This window comes from Gadus chalcogrammus, chromosome 16, assembly GCF_026213295.1.
Source record: "Gadus chalcogrammus isolate NIFS_2021 chromosome 16, NIFS_Gcha_1.0, whole genome shotgun sequence".
Taxonomy (NCBI): domain Eukaryota; kingdom Metazoa; phylum Chordata; class Actinopteri; order Gadiformes; family Gadidae; genus Gadus; species Gadus chalcogrammus.
In genome coordinates this window covers 22,563,593-22,586,780 of record NC_079427.1, presented here as the reverse complement: position 1 = coordinate 22,586,780, position 23,188 = coordinate 22,563,593, and the positions used below count along the sequence as shown (strand labels likewise).

Here is a 23,188-nt window from a genome sequence, read left to right as displayed (position 1 = left end):
TCAATCATCTCACTGGCTCCACACGCATTCAGAGCTTTGCATGTAGTGTGGCCAGGGGAACACACATCCAAACTAAGGCTGCCGTAACACAATCTCACATTAAACACTAGTTGCTTGAAAAATAAATTGCCCTTGAGGTGTGTTAACAGAAAACATATGTTATATAGCAAAGAAGATACAGATAATCAATTGCAGCCAAATGACATTCCCTGATGATGCTTGCAATAAGGCATGACCAATGGATTAAACCAATCAAGCAATGAAGGAGTAACGTTCTTCCTCTGACTTGCTTGCTGACAGTAGATGGATGAGAGCCCTCTGTTTGTGGAATTTACAGCTAGTTTCTAATTCCACGGTATGAAGCCAGACACAAAGGAAGGAAATAAATAAATACAGAAATACCAAATAATATCTTATATGTTATTTCAATTCGGGTCAAACCTTCATGAAATAATGTGATAAATATGGACAGTTACATTGAGCCATCTAGCAAATGCTTTTAAAGCAAAAGGGAATTTGAGCTGTAGAGCGCTCAAAGAATACAATCAAAATATAAGTAGCTACATGAAAAAGGTAGAATGCTGCAAAACCTAGTAAAAAAGGCACAACAACCACTGGAGAGAGCATAGAAATCCGAAACACAAAGTTAGTAATTACTCACATCACATGCAGACATGTTACTGCTTTGACCGTAAAATTTTTACTTTGCAGAATATTATTCTGCGGTAGGAGAAGCGGGCGAAGGCACGCTCCTATTCAACAATGATTGAGCAAATGTGTCATACCCAAGGCATTAGTTAAAAGAAAAAATTGTTTGAAAACAACATTGATGGAAGCTGTACACGAACAAGGCTGATGCCAAAGTAATCGTACACTAATAACAATAACAACAACAACAAGTCCCGCTGGCACATTGGACTCGCCCAACGTGTAACCAAAGAAGCCATTGACAAAAAGAGAACAGCATGTCTGTTTTTGTTTACAAAATTGTTTCTCCTGGGAAAACATGTAGGTCTTTGCAAATTGAAAGAAAAAAAATGGGGAGATGGAGTTGTTATTCTTAAATAAGACTGGTAAAGGGAAAGAGCCTGGTGGGACGGATGAGAAGTGTCATTTTCCAAACGTGCCACCCCCGCCACCGCCCACGAAGCGGCCTGCAGGCTGCGTGTTGGGATCCATTATTCAGGGGATGTGAGGTGTTGCCATGCAGAATATATCAAATCAAACAGACTTTCAGGGAATTCCAGCAAATCATCGCTGTGGTTTGGAAACACATACGACACTGGATGCTTCTCCGCCGCTGAAGCAGTACAAATGTGTCATCCCAGCACGAAAACAAAAAAGTAAGAATACAAGGAACAAAGTAGGGGGGTTAAGGAAAACAAAAAAATTGACATTCACAGCGGGTTCAAAATATGGGGTACACTTATGGCTGAAGGGACCCAAATAAACAGAGAGACAAATGAGAGAGACAGTCATGTAGCGACGGGTGTACAGTAGACAGACGCATGCTTCTGGGTAAGTGGGGGGTGTGGGGGGGAGGTCGGAGAGAGGGGGGGGGGGGGGGGGGGGGGGGGGGACGGACAAGGAGGGGTTGAGACCAACTCACCATGGAGTTTTAATGGCAAAGCATCCCGCCCCAAAGAGGTAGGGTCTTCGTGGGAGAGAGAGGAGAGGGGAAGGGGGCCGTGGTGGAGGGGAGAGAGAGACACACACACACACACACACACACACACACACACACACACACACACACACACACACACACACACACACACACACACACACACACACACACAAACAGCAATAGATGGAAAAACCATTATTAGAAGGAGCACACTTGAGCAAACACACTTTTCACATGTCTTTTTTTTTTGGACATGTCTGTTTAAAGAGCACAGCGCATATCGAGCAGGAAGCGGAGTGTCGGTGGGCTAAGATGGATTTGAAAACCTTGAGGGGATGGCTGTGCGATTGAAGCCATCCAGCTCCATGTTAAAGTGCGATACCATACTTTTGGCAGATGCAGCATGACTGGGGGGGGGGGGGGGGTGTTCTTAAGACATCTTTCATGCATCATCTTTTTTTTTTTGAAGGAGGGCATAACGTAGGATCTTCAGTTCTGCATCTCCTTGGAAAAGCTTACATTGTTATATATATATATATATTTGAAACTGGATGCACATGATGGTGTTTACATGAGAAGTTTTTCTCATGTAAGCTTACATGAGAAGTTTTGTCTGGATTGTTTTTTCCAGGTATTTTTAACAGCATTGCAGCATGTCACACGTATCTTCTTTGTGAGCAGTATTGGGGTGTAAGGGGATTTAGATATGCACGAGAAGCATTGAGAGGCTCTGTGGCAATTGATTTGAATACATTTTTAATTACAGTAATAATAAGACTGAATCCTGTTGGTATTACATTGTACTTCCCATTCAAATGTATGATTTCAATACATTGACATCAATAGGTATTGATATAAATCTAAATCAACCCAGTATCTTGACACATTTGCGGTCAGACACGGACACTTCCAGCTCCAATGTGTATTGAAACTGGTTTCATAGTGGCTTAATCCTCCAGTGCTGTGAAGCAAGAATGTGGGCAGTGCGTTCCCTGTGATTATCGTAACACATACATCAAGGCCATATGCCTCCGGGACAATCTAGTGTGTGTGTGTGTGTGTGTGTGTGTGTGTGTGTGTGTGTGTGTGTGTGTGTGTGTGTGTGTATGTGTGTGTGTGTGTGTGTGTGTGTGTGTGTGTGTGTGTCATTGAGCCTGCGTGTGTCCAGAGAGTTTACAAAGCATTTGGGAGTGGGAGTGTGTTCCTGTGTTTATTCCGCACATGCAGAGATAGTGAGTGATCTTCGTAAACAGTTGACCGTAAATAAAGCCGTTTCCTAAGAGCAATAAAGGGTCCAATGAGACTGAACTCTGCCCCCCCCCCCCCCCCCCCTCCCACAGCCCCACCACAGGATACACAGCCAAGCGAAGCACTCCACAGGAACGCTGTCTTCTTTGCGTTGGATGCATCAGGAACTCTCTAGGTGATAAAAATCAAGTTTTAAATGTAAGAGGGAACGGAAAAATAAAAAAGGAGCTATTTAGGCGAAAACGATGGGGTTCTTTGAAGATAGGGATTTTCACTTTTTGGGGAGTAACCTGACGAACTCTTCATGAGCAGATGCAGGAGGTCAGCGGGGGGGCATGTGGACAGCAAGCAGTTGGATGCAATGCAAGGTTGTGGTTGATTTAAAACTACAATTAATTTAAAAAAAAAAGGTTAATCTAATCCTAATCTTGCAATTAGGGAGAATGAGAATGTGAGGAATGTGGGATGGAGGTGACCTTACGAATGGGTTGAAGGGCCGTCTTTCGAAAGTTACATACAGTATATAAATACGTGTGAAGTACTGTTTTCACAGGGTAAATCTATTTGACTCATTTATCCACATGATTTATTTACGTAAGTAACTTTGGATAGAAGTGTCAGCTAAATAAATGTCATTCATTCACATCCGGGTTAACATCGAAATCCAGAATTCACATCCAATTCCAAAATTTGCAATTCAATTTTTGAAGATCTGATTATTTAACCTGAATGCAAAATTATAAAGCATGCTTTTCATACACAGATTAGATTTAATTGGTGTAAAATAAAAACATGAGCAACAAAACAACCATATCCTATAAATATCTAGGGCTTTGGCTGGACTCTTCCCTTTCATTCTCCACCCATACTAATAATATTCAGATTAAAGTGAAAGCCAGATTGGCCTTCCACTTCCGTAGCAAAGCGTCCTTCACACACTCGCTAAACTTACACTGGTAAAAATGACCATCCTGCCCATCTTTGACCATGGTGATACGATCTGTAAAATGGCTTCAAAAACAGCGAAATACAAACTGGACATTCTTCACCATTCAGCTATCCGCTTCGCCACCAATGCTCCCTTTAATATACACCACTGTGAACCTCTCAAACTGGTGGACTGGCCCTCCCTCCAAACCCGCCGACTCCGACATTGGCCCCAGTTTATTTATAAGACACTCCTGGGCATCTAACCTTTCCTCCCTTCTCCATCTTTCTAGAAGCACTTACCGCACAAGATCATCTGAGCTCATCAAACTCATCAACCGACACTCCAGGACTAACTTCGGCCGAAACTAATTTAATTTTGCAGCAGCTTTTGACTGGAACACCATTCAAGACACCCTCAAACTTACAGCTTTTACATCACAGTCTGCCTTCAAGCAGAAACTCAACTATGTCTTAGTAGACCCCCCCTGCTACTTTTGATTCCACCGTTTCTCGCTTGCATAAACCCTTCACACACAATATAACATTGACACATCTTTATTATTATCATTTTTTTCACCCAGACACACGCATCTGCTTGCATACACATACACACGCGCACGCATGCGCACATGCACACACACCCACCCCTTTCTCACCCCCTTTCCCTTTTTATGTTTTCTCTTATTTTTTAGACCCTGTACAGATCTTTATGCACGTCCCCTGATTAGTTTTAGTGCATTTGCCTGTCTATTTTCTTTCTGTACATAGGCTGTGCGTTTTATATTTGTCTAAATGAGTCATGCTAGTGTATTTGTTATTTGTACCTCTATTCCTGGTGGGGCCTCTTGGACCAGATCAATATTGTAAATAAGAAACTGTTCTTAATGTTTAATCTGGAAAAAATAAAGGTTAAAAAAATAAAGAAATATACAAAAGCAACAAAGCGTAAGAATATTTCCTAACCGTCCCCATTCATGCTTTCATGTTGCACAATAGCTACCCTTCAAAACAAAGAAAAGCAAACTCAACGTGTGGTGAGAACAGCTCCAAGCAGCAGAGACAGACACAGAACAGAGCAAGATGGCGAGAAAGAGCAGCAAATCACCAATCGACCTCGCAGGGCAACGACCCCACTCCGGCACAATAATGGCTCACACATCCATCTCTTAACCAATCGGCCCTAATAGCTGCTCCGCCGGGGCCATTAGAAGCGGGAGGGGAGAGGGAGTTAGAGGGTGATTTGTGCAAATGGTTTAGCACTAGGCTGGTGCGTGCGACAAGTTTTAGCGGTGATAGAGGCCACGCAGGCTACAGTATGTCACTGCACATCCGGCTAAAGCCACAACCTGCCTATAGTGTTCCTAACAGCCCCTCTTTAATGGGCGTTTCCATTAAGGCTCTATGAGACAATGGGTTAGCCATAGGAGCTGTGCCGCTCCTCATGTATTACAGTAATCTGTTGGCCCATCTGTGGCAGGTCGTAGAGGACTAACTCATTCTCTCCCTTGTTTAGCTGCTTTTGTGTGTAATCTCAATCAGCATTTGATGGAAAAATGTCCTCAGTGGGATTTTGAGAAGAGTCGTAATGCGTTATTTCATGAAGTAGGTATGTGTACGTTTGTGTTTGTGTGTGTTTGTCTGGAGGTGTGAGGCATGCTGAGGTGACTTGCATCACAATTTTGACTCAGCCTTGCAACCTTGTGAAAATGTGTGTGTCTATGCGTAAACATAATTTTTTTGGGGAAACATTTCAGGAGCCATCCCTTTTGTTGGTGTAAAAAAAATCTTTTTTTCATATGTCCTTCCAATTCAAAACCTTTGGCAGAATTTGGCCAGACAGGAAATGAAATGTGGGGAGAAAACAGTGGGGTCATAGGTCACCCTGACACCCCCTCTGCTGTCCTGTCAGTAGTGAGCAACTCTGAGGGCTGACAGAAGCCTGGCTAGGGTCCCCCCTCCCCTGACCTAACCCTAGACAGGAGGAGGAGCAGGAGGAGGAAGGAGGCCATGCTGTGGGAGGTTGTCAGGAGATAAGCAGCAAATGCTGCTTTAGGGATTTTTTTCCCTTCATTTCCTTTTAGAGACAGCCAACCAACATATTATGTTTTATATTTCAGGGTAAGGATCTGAAGAAATTTTGATGAAACTTTATACGATATTATAGATAGGTATTAACAAACACACTTTTTTTTTCTCTCCTTCCACAACACAGTGTGTATATTGTTGTTTTTGGACTATTACAAAATAAAATATGAAAAGAATCGGAGAACACATGAAACAAAAAAGTATTATTATTATTGCATAAAAAAAAAAATCAGATAACAAAATAGAAGCACCGTTGAATAATGCTTGTGCATATATGCGTATGTGTCATGAAACGCAGGCCCACAGCAGACAGCCTGGTATGAGAATGTAGGTTAAGCAGCTGGTGTTCTCCTCTGCCGCCCTGCCAACAGCGATCTGCTCATACAGGTGTAAATACAGCTGCTTGATGCCCACACAGACACACACACACACAGACACACAGACACACACACACACACACACACACACACACACACACACACACACACACACACAGGCTGGCTGTGCAGACAGGCAGATGGTGCCTGGGTACTCCTGTGCAAGTACAGCGTGAAAGCATAGATATCACCCCTCACTCTGGGGGCCCAACCTGCCTTCGCTGTGAGTGGATGCTTGTGTGTGTGTGTGCGTGCGTGTTTTCTACCAACCGTTCGCGAAGAGCCGGAGAGTCGGCTGTGTGTGTGTGTGTGTGTGTGTGTGTGGCTGCGAGGTGGGGGGGGGGGGGCAAAACCGGGCAGCACAGCTGCATGTCCTGATGAGTTAATGCTGATGCCCTCCCCTAGGGTGGACAAACTGACACAGACAGACAGACGTGCGGTGAGACAGGCCTACCAACCAATTTAAATGTGGCCTCCATATTATATAGTAGTTTGAATAGAAACTATATACTATAATTTATATAATATGATATAAACATACATAAATATATACTCACAAATAATTAATGGATATATCTATATTCATGCGTGTGTGTGTGTCCGTTTGTCCGTACGTCCGTGTGTATACACAGGAGGGATTATGTTTGGGTAATCGTCCATACATAAGATCATGGTATTCATATATAGGCAAAACCGCATCCAGTTTCAAGACACATAGATCACCTGGTGTCAGCTCTCTGTTGTTATACCCAGAGCTCACTTATCAAATATCACAGGTAAATAATTCCCTTTGCTGCCTGCTTGGATCATTATAGCATTTCCCATTCAAACCCGCACAGGAAAATAACATTTAAATGAAACTATTAAAACCTGCCCGTATTTTTAAAGCCACCTGTATGTAAATCCCGGTGCAGTTGTTGCTGCTGATGATGATGCTCCATAGTGTCCCTAAAACGACATGATTTAAATGTGTGATGAAGATCATGTTGTTTAAACCGAAAGCCACGCACAGCCAGAGAGGAGCTTGGGTATCACTGTGGGTTGAAGGGCATCATGTACGCACAACCTCAATATACCAGTGAAAACAATCACATGCTCATTTTCTTGTTGATAATTTTTTCTCACAAAATCACTCCATTGCCGACACGCAAATCATCTTAATGGAAAAAGTCGCATGTGTGTGTGCGTGTGAGGATTTTTGCTTCAAGAGTTTATGCAAAAGGAGCGGTTAGCTGAGACAAAGGCGATGCACACACATCAGCCTAAAAGGTGCACCAGAAGAAATGCCAAGCTGCAGTTTCCATAGCCCGCTGAACACAACACAACTAGTGGAGCAGAAGCAAGGGTCCATGGACTCTAACACGACTCAAACATATCCATCAGCCCTTTTTAGAGGAAGAAGAGGACGTTCTAAATAAAGCTAAATGCAACCCAAAGTGTCTGTCCCTTGATTAAAATAAAACAGATAGATTGATTTTGGCCAATCGCACTAGACTTTCAGAACGTTATGGTGTATACTTATTATGAATGTAAATGATTTCAACATGTGTGTAAAACTGAGGCCTTACCCGGTGCGTTTGGTGATGGTGCCCAGGGTCATTGGCTGCTTGATCTGGGCCAGGGGGAGCACCATGGTGAGGCTAGGCAGCGGGGACAGCCGGGGGTTCCCCATGTGGTTGTTAGTGAAGTTGTTGTAGGACTCCTGGCTGCTTAGCTTGGCTGCAACAGGGAAATAAACAGTAAGCAGCATTATTCAAAAAGTCATATTTCTAGAAGCACAGAGGAAGTTCAAATATTTGTGCCAGAGGTGTTATACCATGAGCAACAAGCAATGCTGATTTCAAATCTAAAAGGTTAGATACCTTGTTTACTTGGAGCTGATATAGATTATTTCTACACTGAGTAAAAAACAAAATGCAATTTATATGATTTAAGCTTGTTTGTTTTCTTGGGACACTAAAATCCAGTCTCAACAATCTTAAGTCAACAGCCCGTGCAAGTCCACACACACACACACACACACACACACACACACACACACACACACACACACACACACACACACACACACACACACACACACACACACACACACACACACACACACACACACCTGGGTTCAAGGCCCGTTTTGGAACTGATTGGAGGTAACAAGCTCAAGATGCTACATTACAAAGGCTCTAGCTCTGGTTTTAGAGCACGGCAGTCTGTTAATCAAGGCCAATCAACACAGGCCATACACACAGACTCGTCACAACGCACACACACACACACACACACACACACACACACACACACACACACACACACACACACACACACACACAGTCTGATAATCCAGAGCAACATATCTCATCTCACATATCCTGGTGGAAGCACAGCCAAACATAATCAGGGCATGTCAAAGGGCTCCCAGCAGACCTAATGGCCTCCAACAGCAACACTGGCGTGTTGAAGGAAACACTGGTGAGGGCCTATGTTGGGGGGGGGGGGCGCGTTTGTTTTGTTTTTTCATCTTTATTTATGCATCATCTACGCTTGTGCTCGGAGTGTATCTAGTTGCCCAACAGATTGCAGGCTCTGTTAGAGTTTAGTTCACAAGACAGATTGGATCTTGGGAAGGCGCAACAGGGCATATGATTGCATGAGAAGTTGCTTATACATGGCCTCTTTTTTTTAAGCAAATCCAAGGTGTCCATGTGTGTGAGGCCGTGAGGAACAAACTTGACGTCTGTGGGTCATTTTTAAATAGCTTCATTTTAGAAAGGGAAGTGCTTATCATGAATTATTTTTCGATTCCATATTCCGTCATCCTGAACAATCGACATTTTAAATATTGTTGCCACCTTTTTACTAAAAATTGTAAGCCACATTGTTTCATTGCAACCATCAGAGACTAAATAAACTAGAAAAAACAAGTACAATCTAGGTATGAATGTTTGAATTCCTGTTTCTTTTCTTCACCTCCATCCGCTGTGAGAGCCCAGAAACATCTTAATTAGTTTCAAAGCAAAACGAGGGAATAATCTCAAGATCGTGACACGATGTGATCTCTGAATGTTGTTGAACCCCATATTGTTCCTATTGTTACATTCAGACAGGCAGAAAACAACAATTAAACACTGGATTAAATCAAAGTTAAGTACAGAGGAAACAAGGAAGACCTATAGGATATTACATGAGAGCAGGAGAAGAGTGTCATGTCATTATATGGTGGCCGCAATCGGGCCTGAGTGTTCTGGGCTCCCGGTCTTTTAGATCATTAACCTGTAGCTGAGTTGTATTAGTTCTGCCAAGACCCCTGCTTTGTGTCCTCCAAAAGAAATGTTTGTGTGAGCAGGGCGGCAGGATGGGGATGGAGGGGGCCAGCATTTAGAGGTCTTTGGTGGAACCACAATGGTGGAGCCATTAAGCAACAGAGACCATTGCACAAGACTCTCTCTCTCTCTTGGCTCTCTCTCTACCTCCTCTCCTGAGCTCCAGATACTAATGTTGGGGGCCTCTGCTGTGCAGCGTTTGAGGGTCCTTCACATTTCAAAAGAGGTACACCCCCAAGGCTGGGCACCTTTTGTTTGTAGGGCCCAACGTCGGATGAAAAAAATCAGTACAGGAAGCAGCCTGAAAAGCCATAATGGTGCTTCACAGACCAAAGAGAGGAGGGAAGGAAAAAAATGTTAATGAGTTTAGCATCCCCTTCCAAAACGGACAATTCACTTTGCTGGGGACCCCAGCCCTTCAGGTCTTTGCATTATTAACCTCTAGTCGTACAAACCCCTCCCCCCCCAACCCCACGGCAGCTCTGCAGGCTGCAGCATGACGGAACAGGTGTTGTTTGACTGGGGAAGAGGGTTGGAAGGGAAGGCCACGATCAGTGTTGACTTGGCCGTCATATCACTGCAGTGTCAGTCAGAATGTCTGTGTGTGTTTGAGCGCGCGTGCGTCTGAGGCAGGGGCGGCGGCGGGTTAAGTAGCGGGGTTGGGTTGACACCCAGCGCCAGCTAGTTCTGACGCAAGTGTGTCGGTAAAGGGACACGCACCGCCAGAAGATGATACATAAACAACACAGCGTCTGGGCTGTCTGGCTGGTGTCAGGAAGAGGACACACAGATGGACAGACAGACGGCAGCAGGAGGAAGGGGAGAAAGACAAAGAGGAGGTGAGAATGGGAGGGAGAGTACATCCAAAAATGGCCAATCAAAGGATTTAGGGTGACTGGGATCTTATCGTGTGATAGAGAGTAACAGATCAAAGAGAAGGCTGGATGGAAGGGAGAGAGAGAGGTAAGAGGAGTGAGCGAGTGAGGGGGAAAGAGGAGAAGAACGGAACGTCTGGCAGACCGATAGTCCCGATGCGGCGGCTCTGGGAGACGAGAGGCTGTGATTTGATTAATGACCGGGGTGTGTGATGTGCCGGAGCACTGATACATGACAGTCCCATGGAAAGAAGATCCATCAATGCAAATCCTCAGCCCCCGTCGTCGTAATGAGAAAAAAACTCCTGTCCTGCCAAAAGGTCACCCAAGAAACCACCAGCCCCGAGCGGCCCCCGTTCTCCCCCATCCCCCGCCCCGACCAAACTTTCCCAGAGTCCCCCCCGTGTCCATCACTGTCCACCGCTTGTCCTTTTAGTCTCAACAGCATTTGCATCCACCTCTCACCTCTCGGGCGCTCCAGCCCGGCCACCGCCGCCTCCCCGGTGGCCTTGTGTCTTGCCTCGTTCGCCCTCCCCACGCTCTCGGCCCCCGCGCTCATGTTTCCCTCAGCTCGTTTAATCCCTGATTTGCATCTGATATAAGCAGACGTGCCCAACGGATGAGCCCAGGCAAGGAAAAGGACAGTCCCACACCCTGTCCTATTGACGAGCGCGAGAGCCACGCCGAGTCCGGATTTGAATTTTGCTCGAGGGTATGGAGGAGGTGGGTGAGCACGGCTGGCAGAGGGAGGAGGAGGAGGCGTCCAGGAGGGGCAGGGGGAGGTGAACGTGACGGGAGGCCGGCTGGGAAGAGGCCAGAAGCACGAGCAGGGCCGTGAAATGGTGGACAAAAACATTGCAAGGACGTGTTGTGTTTGTTGGTGACGTTTATGATGGATGATGGAGAGGGTTTGGGGGGGAGGGGGGGGGGGGGGAGAATAAAAGAGAGAAGTTTATTCAGTGTCGAGCGTCGTTTAGCACATTATCCAAATTATTAGGACCCTCTCAAGGGAATGAGTGTGGACATTGTGTTTGAAGCCAGAGCCAATCCATGTCATCATTCTGCCCTTGTTTAGCAATATACAATATGTGACTTCAAAGTGGATTAAAACCACATTCTACACATAGATTATTTCCAAGTGGAAATGTCATAATTGAATATGATAACAAGTATTCAAACTAAAACATACACCTGATTGTTCAGGGGAAACAACAAGCAGTGCCGATGTGTGCGTAGTGTAAACGAAGTGTAAAAGCATGTGTGCACGAGGTAAGGAAATGAGATCTTCAAGTTTACAGCATGTTATTATTTATACTGCTTCATCAGACGGGAGCGAGGCAAACAGGCAGACAGCTCGAGTACTGGATCAGATGACACCATATTCTGACCGTGTGTGTGTGTGTGTGTGTGTCGGTGTGTGTGTGTGTGCGTGTGTGTCGTTGTAGGTCAAGGAGCTAGTAATCCATGGTGGCCACCGATTGGCTCTAGTTGTTGGAGGGTTTTAGTTTTGGCACACACACAAATTTTGTTTATTTTTTCAAATATTATTACATTATTTTTATCAATGTATGGATATATTTGTTTACGTAATGTAATCATATAATTTAATTATTCCTCAGGTGAAGTAAATACAGAAAATATATTTCCTTCAGCACAAAGCATGTATATTTGATCATGTTAATTGGTTGTCGCTCCCAAAATGTTGTTACTGGTTGAGATTATCCTGGCTAAATCTAGTAACTAACAGAATCCAGAAGACACTTTACAATCCACTACAATTAAATCTGATTGGAGTTATTCTGCTGCCAATAGCTTCCAACCAGCTTGTTAACCATTGCACATTGTATCAAACATTATTGAATTTCGATGTGCAGGTACCCTGGCAATTAACATTTACCGATATACAACATATTACACTTGCCTTGAGAACTAAACTGGGCACTCAATGTTGCCCATATCATAAGTTTGGGGCAACGTTTTTTGGGGCTATGCTGTATGAGGCTATTCCATCATTTTTGTGGATATGTGGCGTTGTAGCACATGGTTTGTTCTCATTGGCTTTTTGAATACATTTTGTAAACAAAATAAAACTACGAGGCAAATAATCGTGCTTGATGTTTTGATGCTTTAGGCTACAGAATACTCTTGAGCAAATGGTTCAGTGAATCAGTGAAAAATAAATGCCTTGTCCTCATCGCTGGTAGTAAAATTGCATTCTAAGTCGGGCGGGACTGGACCAACAAAAAAAGGGCCAGCAGTCTGCTAAGGCAGAAGCAACAGCTTAAATCCATCATTGCCTCTGCATTTTAAATATCCAGGTGTAGCAGATCCGCAAGCTGGCCATAAGCAGACAAAATGTCCTTGACGTGAATTGAAGAATAAAATAGGAATACAAATAATTGAATAGAACAATGAATACATTAAGAGGTAAAATAATAATAATACAATAAAATAGATGTGTGAGTAGAAGCACATAAGTAACAGATAAATAATTGAATTTAAAAAAATTGTGTTTTGTTTTGTTATTGTCCTGATACAAACACAAAAAAGGCAGAGGAAAAGGTCTCTGGTTCTGCATTTACGCTCACACACACACACACACACACACACACACACACACACACACACACACACACACACACACACACACACACACACACACACACACAAACCATTAAAAATGTCTTGTTTTCTTTCTTTACCTTTTCAAACCTTAAAAAATAAAAAAAGCACTGGCAAACAACTCTTTTGTTTTCTGTCCTCTTTCCACCTGATGTCTGGTTCTGCAAACTGCTCATCATCAAGAGTTGGAAGGAGAGTCAAGCATGGACAATTAATTAGAGAGAGAGAGAGAGAGAGAGAGAGAGAGAGAGAGAGAGAGAGAGAGAGAGAGAGAGAGAGAGAGAGAGAGAGAGAGAGAGAGAGAGAGAGAGAGAGAGAGAGAGACATGCAGAAAAAGCGCACTGAGAGAAAGTGAATTGCCTGATATTTTTGTCACAACCTAAAAATATTTTAGGATTGAGGATGATACATTGTCAGATTCAAGGTAAATAAGCTTAATTTTAAGCTGTATACAAATTCCCATTTTAGTTGTTAAATAAAGTAGATCAATAGATTAATTTGTGTTTGCATTGAATCAATGAAAAGTCCAAGAACTAATATTTATTACAGATATTTACTAGTTAGAAAAGTATAAAACTGTTTAAAGGCAAGTAAATACGTTTTCAAACAGGATATTGTGGTTGTTTTTTATTCTCAGTCTTGTTCATGTTTTATGATTTGGACTAATATAAAATTAGTTTGCCTTATTGCAATGCAACATGAGTATATGATTGTAGAAAACATTATTTGATGGACTGTAGTAGAATAAAATAGATTAATGTTTCTAATATTCCTTAATACATATCATATTATTATAGTATTATTAATATTATATTATAGTATTATCGTAGTCTGTAATATCATAGATATTACAGACTAAAATTGTTGGTAGATATGTCTTTAATTGTATAATGGTGAAATGGAATGGGAGTATATTCAATGACGTTGTTTTATTTTATATAAAATACAAAAATACTACAAAAAAAAGGAGAAAATGTGTACAAATTAGTGCAACACAATAATGGCACCAATATGTAAACTTGACCGAATGGGCTTAAAGACCTTGAACACAATGTGTTTTATTGTAGATCACATGGTAATAAGCTTAAAGCCACAAGTGCTGCTCAGTGTACAAAAAACAAACGGTTACATTTTTTATCTCTACCTTACAATTTTGCAAATCAAATAATGATGAGTGCAGTGGCGAGCGTCCATGGTGATAAGAGGGATTAGTGGTTGCGGAGATTGAGATATTAAAAAACATGAAGAAAAAAAAAAGACATAACTCTGGCAGAAGCCGGCCCAGACCCACGGCCTTTTACATCGTGTAGACTTTCTGGTTTCCTTAAAACGCCTCTAAAAGTACAGGGGAAGGCTAATTTTCAAGGATAAACAGCTTGTTTGACTGTAGTGTGGTCTTTTTTTGGCCACACTTTCCGTTTATTGACTTAGGCCGAGCAACGGGCTCTGGCTGGTCTGACGACCACAGGGAAGGAGAGGAGACAGAGTGGATGGAGCCTTCAGCCTCTGCCTTCACGAGAAGCTTTTAATAGCGCTCCTCATGGACAGCACAACTGGTGAACGAAATATGCCAACAGCCAAAAGCCTAGCCTCGAGTTACACAGAAAGCTAAACAATTGTAAAATCAACTATTTTCACAAATACGCTTAGAAATGAATATCTGTACGCATTAATATAACTGTTTACATATTCAATCGCATGAGAGTTTGTAGGATGCACACTGGGTTAGATTTATGAAAAACTTTGCTTTGTTGTTATCATTTTCAAAGTGTAATTCAGCACCCGTGATTTCACTTTATAAAGGGACCATTAACAATTAACTAATCAAATGCTACAGTATATTTGAAAGGGTAATATTACTTATATTTACAATATATATATATATTCTTACTGATACAGAAGTTGATGCAAACTTGGAATTGCATCAAATCTAATCCAATCCAAAACTAGTTTAACCATTACTTTTGAAATTTGAGAGATTATTATTTTGGCTTATTATTAAAGTCCAATGCCAATATATTAGTATGACAGAGTTGTAGACCTTAAAGCAATTAAAAAAAAAAGATCATACTCCTTACAAAAAGTGGACACATTTCTTTACACATTGAATCATTTGTGCCTCCCAAGAATTATTCAATAAACCCAGACTGCCTCAAACAAAAAGCGTGAGGAACTGACCATTCATAAAAATGCTGTAAGTATTACCCAGATCTCCCTCTCCCCCTCCTTCTCTGTGTTAGATTTGCATCGAAGCGAAAGCCTCAGAGCATAATTCAAGCATCTCTCTCTCTCTCTCTCTCTCTCTCTCTCTCTCTCTCTCTCTCTCTCTCTCTCTCTCTCTCTCTCTCTCTCTCTCTCTCTCTCTCTCTCACAATAAGGTCTGGCAGGCTGAGTGGCTGGCTGGCTGTGCAGCCTGTTCTGATCCTGCCTCCCTCACTACCTGCCAAGAATCCTGACCACCAGTGCCACACCGAGGACATAACCGGTAGCACAGAATGTTTCACAAGGTAAACCTGTTTAAAACGGGATAACTGTTATTTCAAAGACAGAAAATAAGGAAAATAAAACATAAGTAGGCTAAATAACTCAATCGTGTATTTTATGTTTTTCTATGCAATATTCAGCATTTCCAGGATGAGCAGCACTTAAACAAAAACTGAAATGAATGAAGGTGGGACAGTTTAAATTCACAGGCTAGCACATGGGATGTGAGCGTGCATGTGTGCCTGAATGCATACATGTGCGGGGTACGGTTCCTCTTCTACATGCTGTTCTCCCTGCCGCACTAAACCTGATAAAAGCCCACAAACAACTGTAACCAGTCACTGCTGTGACACGTGTATGCGTGGCAACTGATGGACTTCAAGGATAAAAATGGAATACATGGGATTAACTTTGTTGCCACAGATGTCACAAATGTGTTGGTGTGTTCTCTCCCTCGGCGAGGGATGATGACTGAGGCGGGGCCGTCGGGAGCGCGGGGGAAGGATGTGGGATAAAAAAGGTCCAAAAGCCCAAGCCTAAATAGGCGATCCGCCACTCTGCTAATAGTGAGGAGGAAGTGCGCCTTTTATCAGCGCTGGATTAACAGTTTCCTGTCACACCTTGTTTTTCTCTGGCTCCGACGCCAATCCTGTGAACACGCGTCAACCCCCACCCCCCCCCCCCCCCCCCCCCTCCCTCAGATGGTCTCCCATGTTTCGGACCACCGGGGCATTGGCCATGTGAAGAGAGAAATCTGTTGCACTAATAGCCCCATGTTGATGTTTCATGGTTAGGGAGTGAATAACCGGAAGATAGCCGGCAAGCAGTCATGCAAACTTAAATCACACCCACGCCATCTTGTTAAAGATTAATAAAATAAAAAAGCAACAACGAATACATAAATATGCAATGAAAAACACACCGCACACAGACGAACAAACATTTTTCCGCCTGTTTAAGCCGTTACACCAGCCGGCTCTTTGTCCACAAACAACCCATTCCTCGGGCCTTATTCATGATGTTGCGTCACAAAATGATCTCAGAACGACCTACAGGGACTAACTAGATGGGAGAATCGGTGTCACAATTACTTTCTGACTAGGTCACATTAGGTTTTTGTATATATTTCTATTATAAGAGGCATTGAGATTGGAACGAAGTGAATCTGCTCACGGAATCCATCTATGAGCAGCATAGCAGTTTGTTGGTTTCAACCTTAATGTTGGGCATCAGATGTTTCAGCAGTCACTGTTACTTCAAGGTGTTAAGGTGTTAAAAACAAACAATTTTCATTTTACATTGAGGACCCAAGTCATGAATATGCTGTATAGGAATACACAGTATATGATAGAATCTATGTTAACATGATTTCCCATGTCTACTCATTAATTTAATTCAATTGAAACTAAATTCAGTGATGAATTTTAAACTTTTTTTTTACATAAAAACTTACCAACATAGGAAATATACATGTAGGAGATACACAATACATCACCAATCCCTAGCTTAGAGAAACCATTTATGAATCACCCTTGAAGGAGCACAGCCACAAAGTGTCTCTGCTGTTGCCGGACAGCTCAAGACAAATTACAGGTCATCACCTCAAATGACAATCCTTCCATCACACTGGACACCAAGCTACCCCCACCGAAAACAAGGGAGAATCAACGTGTGGGGATGTAAATAGCTGTTCCCCATATAAACCTGGAGGAGAACTAGAGAAAGCCAATTGCAGCTTCTATATTTAGGTGTCTGCCTGGAGGCAAGGCTGGCAGCTTTGAGAAGGATGTGTACTTTTCCACCGTTTCCTCAACTCTCCCCCTCCCCAAAAAGAACTAAATAAAAACAAAAAGCGTCGTCCTTCACGACAATCACTGGGCAGCTGTTGTGGCTAGGCCTACCCACCAAACAATTCACACCCAGCTAAGCAAGAAAATAAATAAAGGAGAACATTCTGCAGCTGCATTGTTTCACTCGACCGGTCTGTGTCTGATGACATGGACATTGTGAGTGCTGGTGGGGAAAGCTATACACACGTGAACAGCGTCCAATGTCTCCCAACCTCGCCCCCCCCTCACACCCTTTTCTGATCCTTTACGATGGCTTCTCACCTCCCACCGCAAGGGGTCTGTCTCTCTATGTGTCTACATATCTCTCTCTCTATAAATATATATCCTGAGCTAGCATCCATGTGGCATGCATTAACACCTTGATAAAAGGAGCACAAGAGCCTGTCTACAATTTCCTGTGGATGGAGCCGGATGCTCTGCAAAGACACAGAGTTTAGGGGAATATCTGGAGATTGAGATGTGAGAGAGGGCCAAGTAGCGGCGCCCATTCTTCACTGCAGTCTGCAGGCGTCTGACTGGTTCCCTATTTTTCACATTTACCCCTCAAGTGTCACTCCTGTGGCTTCTTTGTCTTCTCTCTCTCGCGTGGAATGAGCACACAAACTGAAGACACACACACACACACACACACACACACACACACACACACACAAAGAAAAACACAATCACATACACGCAGGGCAAGAAAAGAGATCGCAGCAAGGACTAATTGTTGACAGGTGGCCCTAATGCCCTCCTTTGAAACCAAAGTGTGATTTACGATCACGCTCCGCAAGACCCCGGCTTTCAACGCTGCTACTGCCAACTTATCTTACTCTTTGCTCTCTCTCTCTCCCCCTCCACTTCCCTCCCTCTCCATCCCGTGCTCACTGCTTTTTCTCTCTCTCTCTATTGCGCCACATTAGCTAGTGCGCACACTTTCACCTTCTGACTGGCGGCCTTTGATGTAACCCACTACTCCCCCCCGCTCAGATTCCCATTCTCTGCTCTCGTGGCAGCCGATCGCCCGCTGACCAAACACGTACAACCCCCCCCCCGACCCCCCCCCCCCCCCCACCACTGGATAGATAATGGACCGCTCCAGCAGCGCGACGTGTGAGCGTGTATGTTTAAACATACATCACAGGTGTTTATGTGTGTGTGGTGTGCGTGGTGGGGGGGGTAGGCAAGGGGTATGGGTCTCCGCCAGGGAGGGCAGGAAGGGCAGAGAGGAAGCCAGGGCGCCACAGCAAATTTGGGGGAGTCGAGCAGGAAAAAAAAAAAGGAAGAGTGGGAGGAGGGAGGGAGAACTGACGATAACATGACTCGTCCCTGACCCGAGTGCTGTGTGCACCTTATAACACACAGCATGCGATTGTGTGTGTGTGTGTGTGTGTGTGTGTGTGTGTGTGTGTGTGTGTGTGTGTGTGTGTGTGTGTGTGTGTGTGTGTGTGTGTGTGTGTGTTCAGACTGAGTGGTGAGGACATGCACCGAATGCCAAGTCAAGATACAGCTTACAGAGATCTTCTGGCACATATTTCTTTGAATACTCAGTGGAACCTCTTTGATGTTGTGGTGAGAGAGAAAGTATGTGTTTGTGTGTGTCTGTGTGTGTCTACTGGTGTCCAGGAGTGCAAAGAGGGCACACAGACAGTGTCAGCAGCCAGCCGTGGTGTTTGACAAACATGGAACCCAAGGCTGGGACATGCAGGTCAGAGTCCTAGAGGACAAGATCTTCATAGGGCGTGCATTTGCAAACACAGACGTACAAATGCACGTACACGCACTCACACAAGCAGGGTGCTATATTGTGTAAAATAAGCTATTCAAATGATGATACCTTCTTGCCCATCACACGGTGCTACTTCTACTAAAGCACTTCCAGGGAGGGGAAGATACCGTGCAGACGGCCCAACAGCCTGGCAAATGTGTGGGCTGTTTGGGGCTGCGTAAGAGGGTGCCGCCTCCGCGTACTCGTGGCCCACTAGCGATAGTTTCAATTGGATCTAGTTAATGCTAAGATGCGTTTCTCCTTTCTTAACTGCTATCTCTGTGCTATTATGTACTTTTATTTTTCCATTAACGTTAGTTAACAGATAAGGCCAGTTCAGAGGCTCCCCGGATCCGTCCCCTGAATCTGGACAAGCTGCAAAGAAACTCCATAAAAAGGAAAGATTCATAGTCTCGCAAAAGTCAAATTAGGATGGAACTGCTCTGTACACTTTGGTGACACCAGGAATTGGCTCGATAACGGTGAGGGCGATTAGATGACTCTAATGCTTTTGATCTTTGCTGTAGTCTGCTTTGTTTTCGTGTTCTCATCGAGAAGCTCCGGCCCCCCTAGACGTGTTTGTCTCTGAGCTGGAGTGAGTTTCCCTCCCCGGAAATATTTTCTTACGCATACAAACACTCTTAACTTCTCGACATATTCTTTGACGTAGAACAGCAACATTATCTTGAGAACAGACAAAAACAATCAAACGACTATCATCCATTAATTGCTTTCATGTTTAAATGTAAAAATAAAATAAATTCCCTGCAAACTTCTGTAGAACTGATAATATGCCAAATTTCATTAGCGTTTTTCCTTTTATCAATGAATTGATTGTTAGTATGATAAATGTTGTTCAACACTGAATGCATTGAAGGTGAAGGTGAAGGAAAAGGATAGAAGAGAAAACACGACCCAATATAAGGCACTCTCTCTGCTCCAACTCTCTACATTGAGGTGATAACGCTGTATGCCCAAATGTAATGGACAGGTAAGATGTCGTCCCTGAACCAATGAGGAAAGAAATACCCCAAATGGTCACAAATGAGCCGGGAGTGTTACTTAAATTGGCTCAAAATTGGTCAATGATAACAACAATTCTCACTGCATTACGGCTCTCAAATCGTACCTACAGCTCCATTAACGATAGGGCTCGCAGCGTTTGGCATGGTAAGCGAGATTTTGTAAGGATTCTACAGAAAACCTCCCACCCTTTCCTACAGGCCTCCGTCTGATTAATTAAATGTTGTCGGGGTGTAGGGAGCTTTTATTGTTAAAAAGTGTATTTCAGGATGACCTTAGGAAGCATAAGGACACCTACAACCTTATTACATGTTAATAGCAGGGCCCTTAGCATGCATCCTCTGTGTGCTTACCGTGAAGCGGTGAGCCTGACGGACTGCTGGAGAGGCCAGGTATGGGGCTGCAGCGTCCACCCACTCCACTCCCCAGGACACAGCCCCCTCCTCCTCCTCCTCCTGCTCCTGCTCCACCACCGCCGCCACCGCCTCCGCCCCCCCCTCCGGCTCCTCCGGCGGCGGCCGCGCTGCGGTTGAGCTCCTGCTCAATCTCCTCGAGGCCGGCGCTCTTCTGGAAGCGGGACATGCGGTTGACGACGCGGGGGGACATGTGCGTGCGGGCGCACGGGGCGCCGCCATACGGGTTGAGGGGGAAGACGTGGGTGGTCCCGCGCAGGGTGCTGACCGCCACCCAGCGGCTGTCCTGGCTGAAGCACATGTCCTGGACCTGGGGGGGGGGGGGGCAGATGGAAGAGCACCAACACGATTCATTAATTCCCATTGGTATAGCAGCGTCAGTGGGCATCATCACGTCCAACTATAGAATCGCAGACTGACAGCGACTCCAGCGGGATGGGCCTCCATCCTTGAAAGTCAAAGTGAGGAAATGGTGGAAAAACATATCATAGGGGTATCACAGATGGTGCAGCACCCTAATGAGGTCACAGGCAAAATGTGAAATTGAGTATCAAATGTAATTTGCTATTTGAACTACGCAAATGTGAATGTCCCACTAAACACAGGCCTCGGCAACAGTGAGTAACAGCTCTCCGAGCTCAGCGATTCAACCGGGGATTGGTACCTCATACCACAGGTTTTCAAAGAGTGACGTGCAAAAAAACTTCACGGGTGGCTTGAGTCAGTAGCGGAAATGTAAACAATGATGTCAAAACTCAGTTATTCTTTCACAATTTCATGTATGATGGATGAATCAACATATATTTACGATCAGGATTATACAATTCATAGTTAGAAACACTTTGATTGGATTATCCCAAACCATCACACACTGTCTACCCCTCTGGGAGTCAGATAGTGGGAGGCGTCTCCTATTAGACCAGTCTCGGTGTGCCTTGTGTGTGTGGGGGGGCAGAGCTGGGGATTAACCCAAAAAGCCTCAGCAGAGACAAGGTGAGGAGCTGTTTGAAAGAAGCAAAAAAAAAACTGAAGACACACACACACACAGCCTTTCTTTGAGCACAGACTACCCCAACGTTGACTGTCTCACTGGAGACACATAGTTTAGATAGCATCTCAATGAGCCTGTCAGACATGTAGGAGACCAGACCAAGATAGGCTTAGAGAGCGAGTGAGAGAGGTGTGTAACTGTTTCTGTGTGTGTCAGTGTGTGTGTGTGTGTGTGTGTGTGTGTGTGTGTGTGTGTGTGTGTGTGTGTGTGTGTGTGTGTGTGTGTGTGTGTGTGTGTGTGTGTGTGTGTGTGTGTGTGTGTGTGTACAGTGAGAGCGAGAAATAGAGAGAGACACAGACAGACAGACAGAGAGGAATGGATAGAATGGGGACAGAGAAAGCCAAATGAGATAGTGATGGTGTTGATTGATAAGGTGGTTGGAGGAGGGAGAACAAAGGAGATCATTTGGGTTTGGATGAAGGTTGAAAGAGAACCATCCTGTTTGGTGGCCATCAGCCAGGTATTGGTCAGATATACACACTTGAGCGCTGTTGTGTTGGTGTGCTACCAGCTAAGGCCTAAGTGTATGGTTCATCCTGCCCACAAGGCAGCCTTCTATATTTTATAGGAGTAAAGAGGGTTGTAAGGTGGGGGGGGGGGTGTTTTATTGCCTAACCCTTGCCCTCGTTGACTACAGCCTGCATGGTAGAGAAAGGATATTTAAACACTTGTTATCTTGTCTGTTGTGATAGTGCTGTGTTGGTATGCCTTGACTCTATAGTGTTTCAATATATTTGTGTCAACATCTTAAAACCAGTGCACGTGGGTGAGCCAACACCTTAAGGTGCAGAGACACTCCCAGAAATATCTTAACACAGTATCACAAACACACACACACACATACACACAAAAACACGCACACACACTAACATAGAGACACACGGCGACGTCTGCCCAGACCAAAGCAGATCCCGGTACCCCGTGCTCAATGGCACTCTGTTGGCTCCTTATCCACAGAGGAGGAGGAACTGATGACACCCTGGACAGTTCAGACACAGATATGCCAGAGAGGTGTGTTTAAAGTGTCTGCCGAGGGAAAGGAATCTTTTTTTCCTTCAGTGGCACTGGTCGGGGACATTAGCCAGCGCCACTCACCTGGGAGGAACTCACCTGCGGCATCGCAGGAATGTATACTGATGGAGGGATAAGAGCGGGGAAAAATGGAGGCCAAGAAACAGGGGCTGCCACACTTGAAAGCTTCATGCTGCCACAAATGACGCTATAAACGGCAAACAAACAAGGAGGCACAAAGCCATTGCCCTTCATTTAAAATACTTTGTGAAGTAAGTAAGTGACGAAGAATGTAGCACAGGACGCTAAGAATGAAAACGACTGAACTAAGGCAGTTATCGTCGCCCCGCTGCTCTGGAACTTCATGTACCCCCTCCTCCTCCTCCTCCTCCTCTCCCCCCATCGGTACCTCAGAGCCTCATGCCTGTTATCAGTTTGCAGGTCTGTTTACCTGGCCCGGCCCTGGGTCACTGACAGCCAGCCGCGTGTTTGGCTGCTCCCAGACAGATAAGGGACGCGCCGCTC

At 44.4% G+C, this 23,188-nt stretch overlaps 1 protein-coding gene across 3 annotated transcripts in view; it reads right to left on the bottom strand.

Moving 5' to 3' along the window:
* Positions 1-23,188, bottom strand: part of bcas3 (BCAS3 microtubule associated cell migration factor) — a 210,641-nt gene that overhangs the window by 138,843 nt on the left and 48,610 nt on the right. For 2 of the 3 annotated variants that reach the window (XM_056611673.1, XM_056611675.1), the window contains exons 15-17: positions 20,542-20,911; positions 7,836-7,986; positions 1,610-1,654 (exon numbers count right to left, since the gene is read on the bottom strand). In XM_056611673.1, the coding sequence (XP_056467648.1) occupies positions 1,610-1,654; positions 7,836-7,986; positions 20,542-20,911 (566 nt within the window). The remainder of the gene's footprint in view (positions 1-1,609; positions 1,655-7,835; positions 7,987-20,541; positions 20,912-23,188) is intronic. The other variant, XM_056611674.1, reaches the window with a different exon arrangement.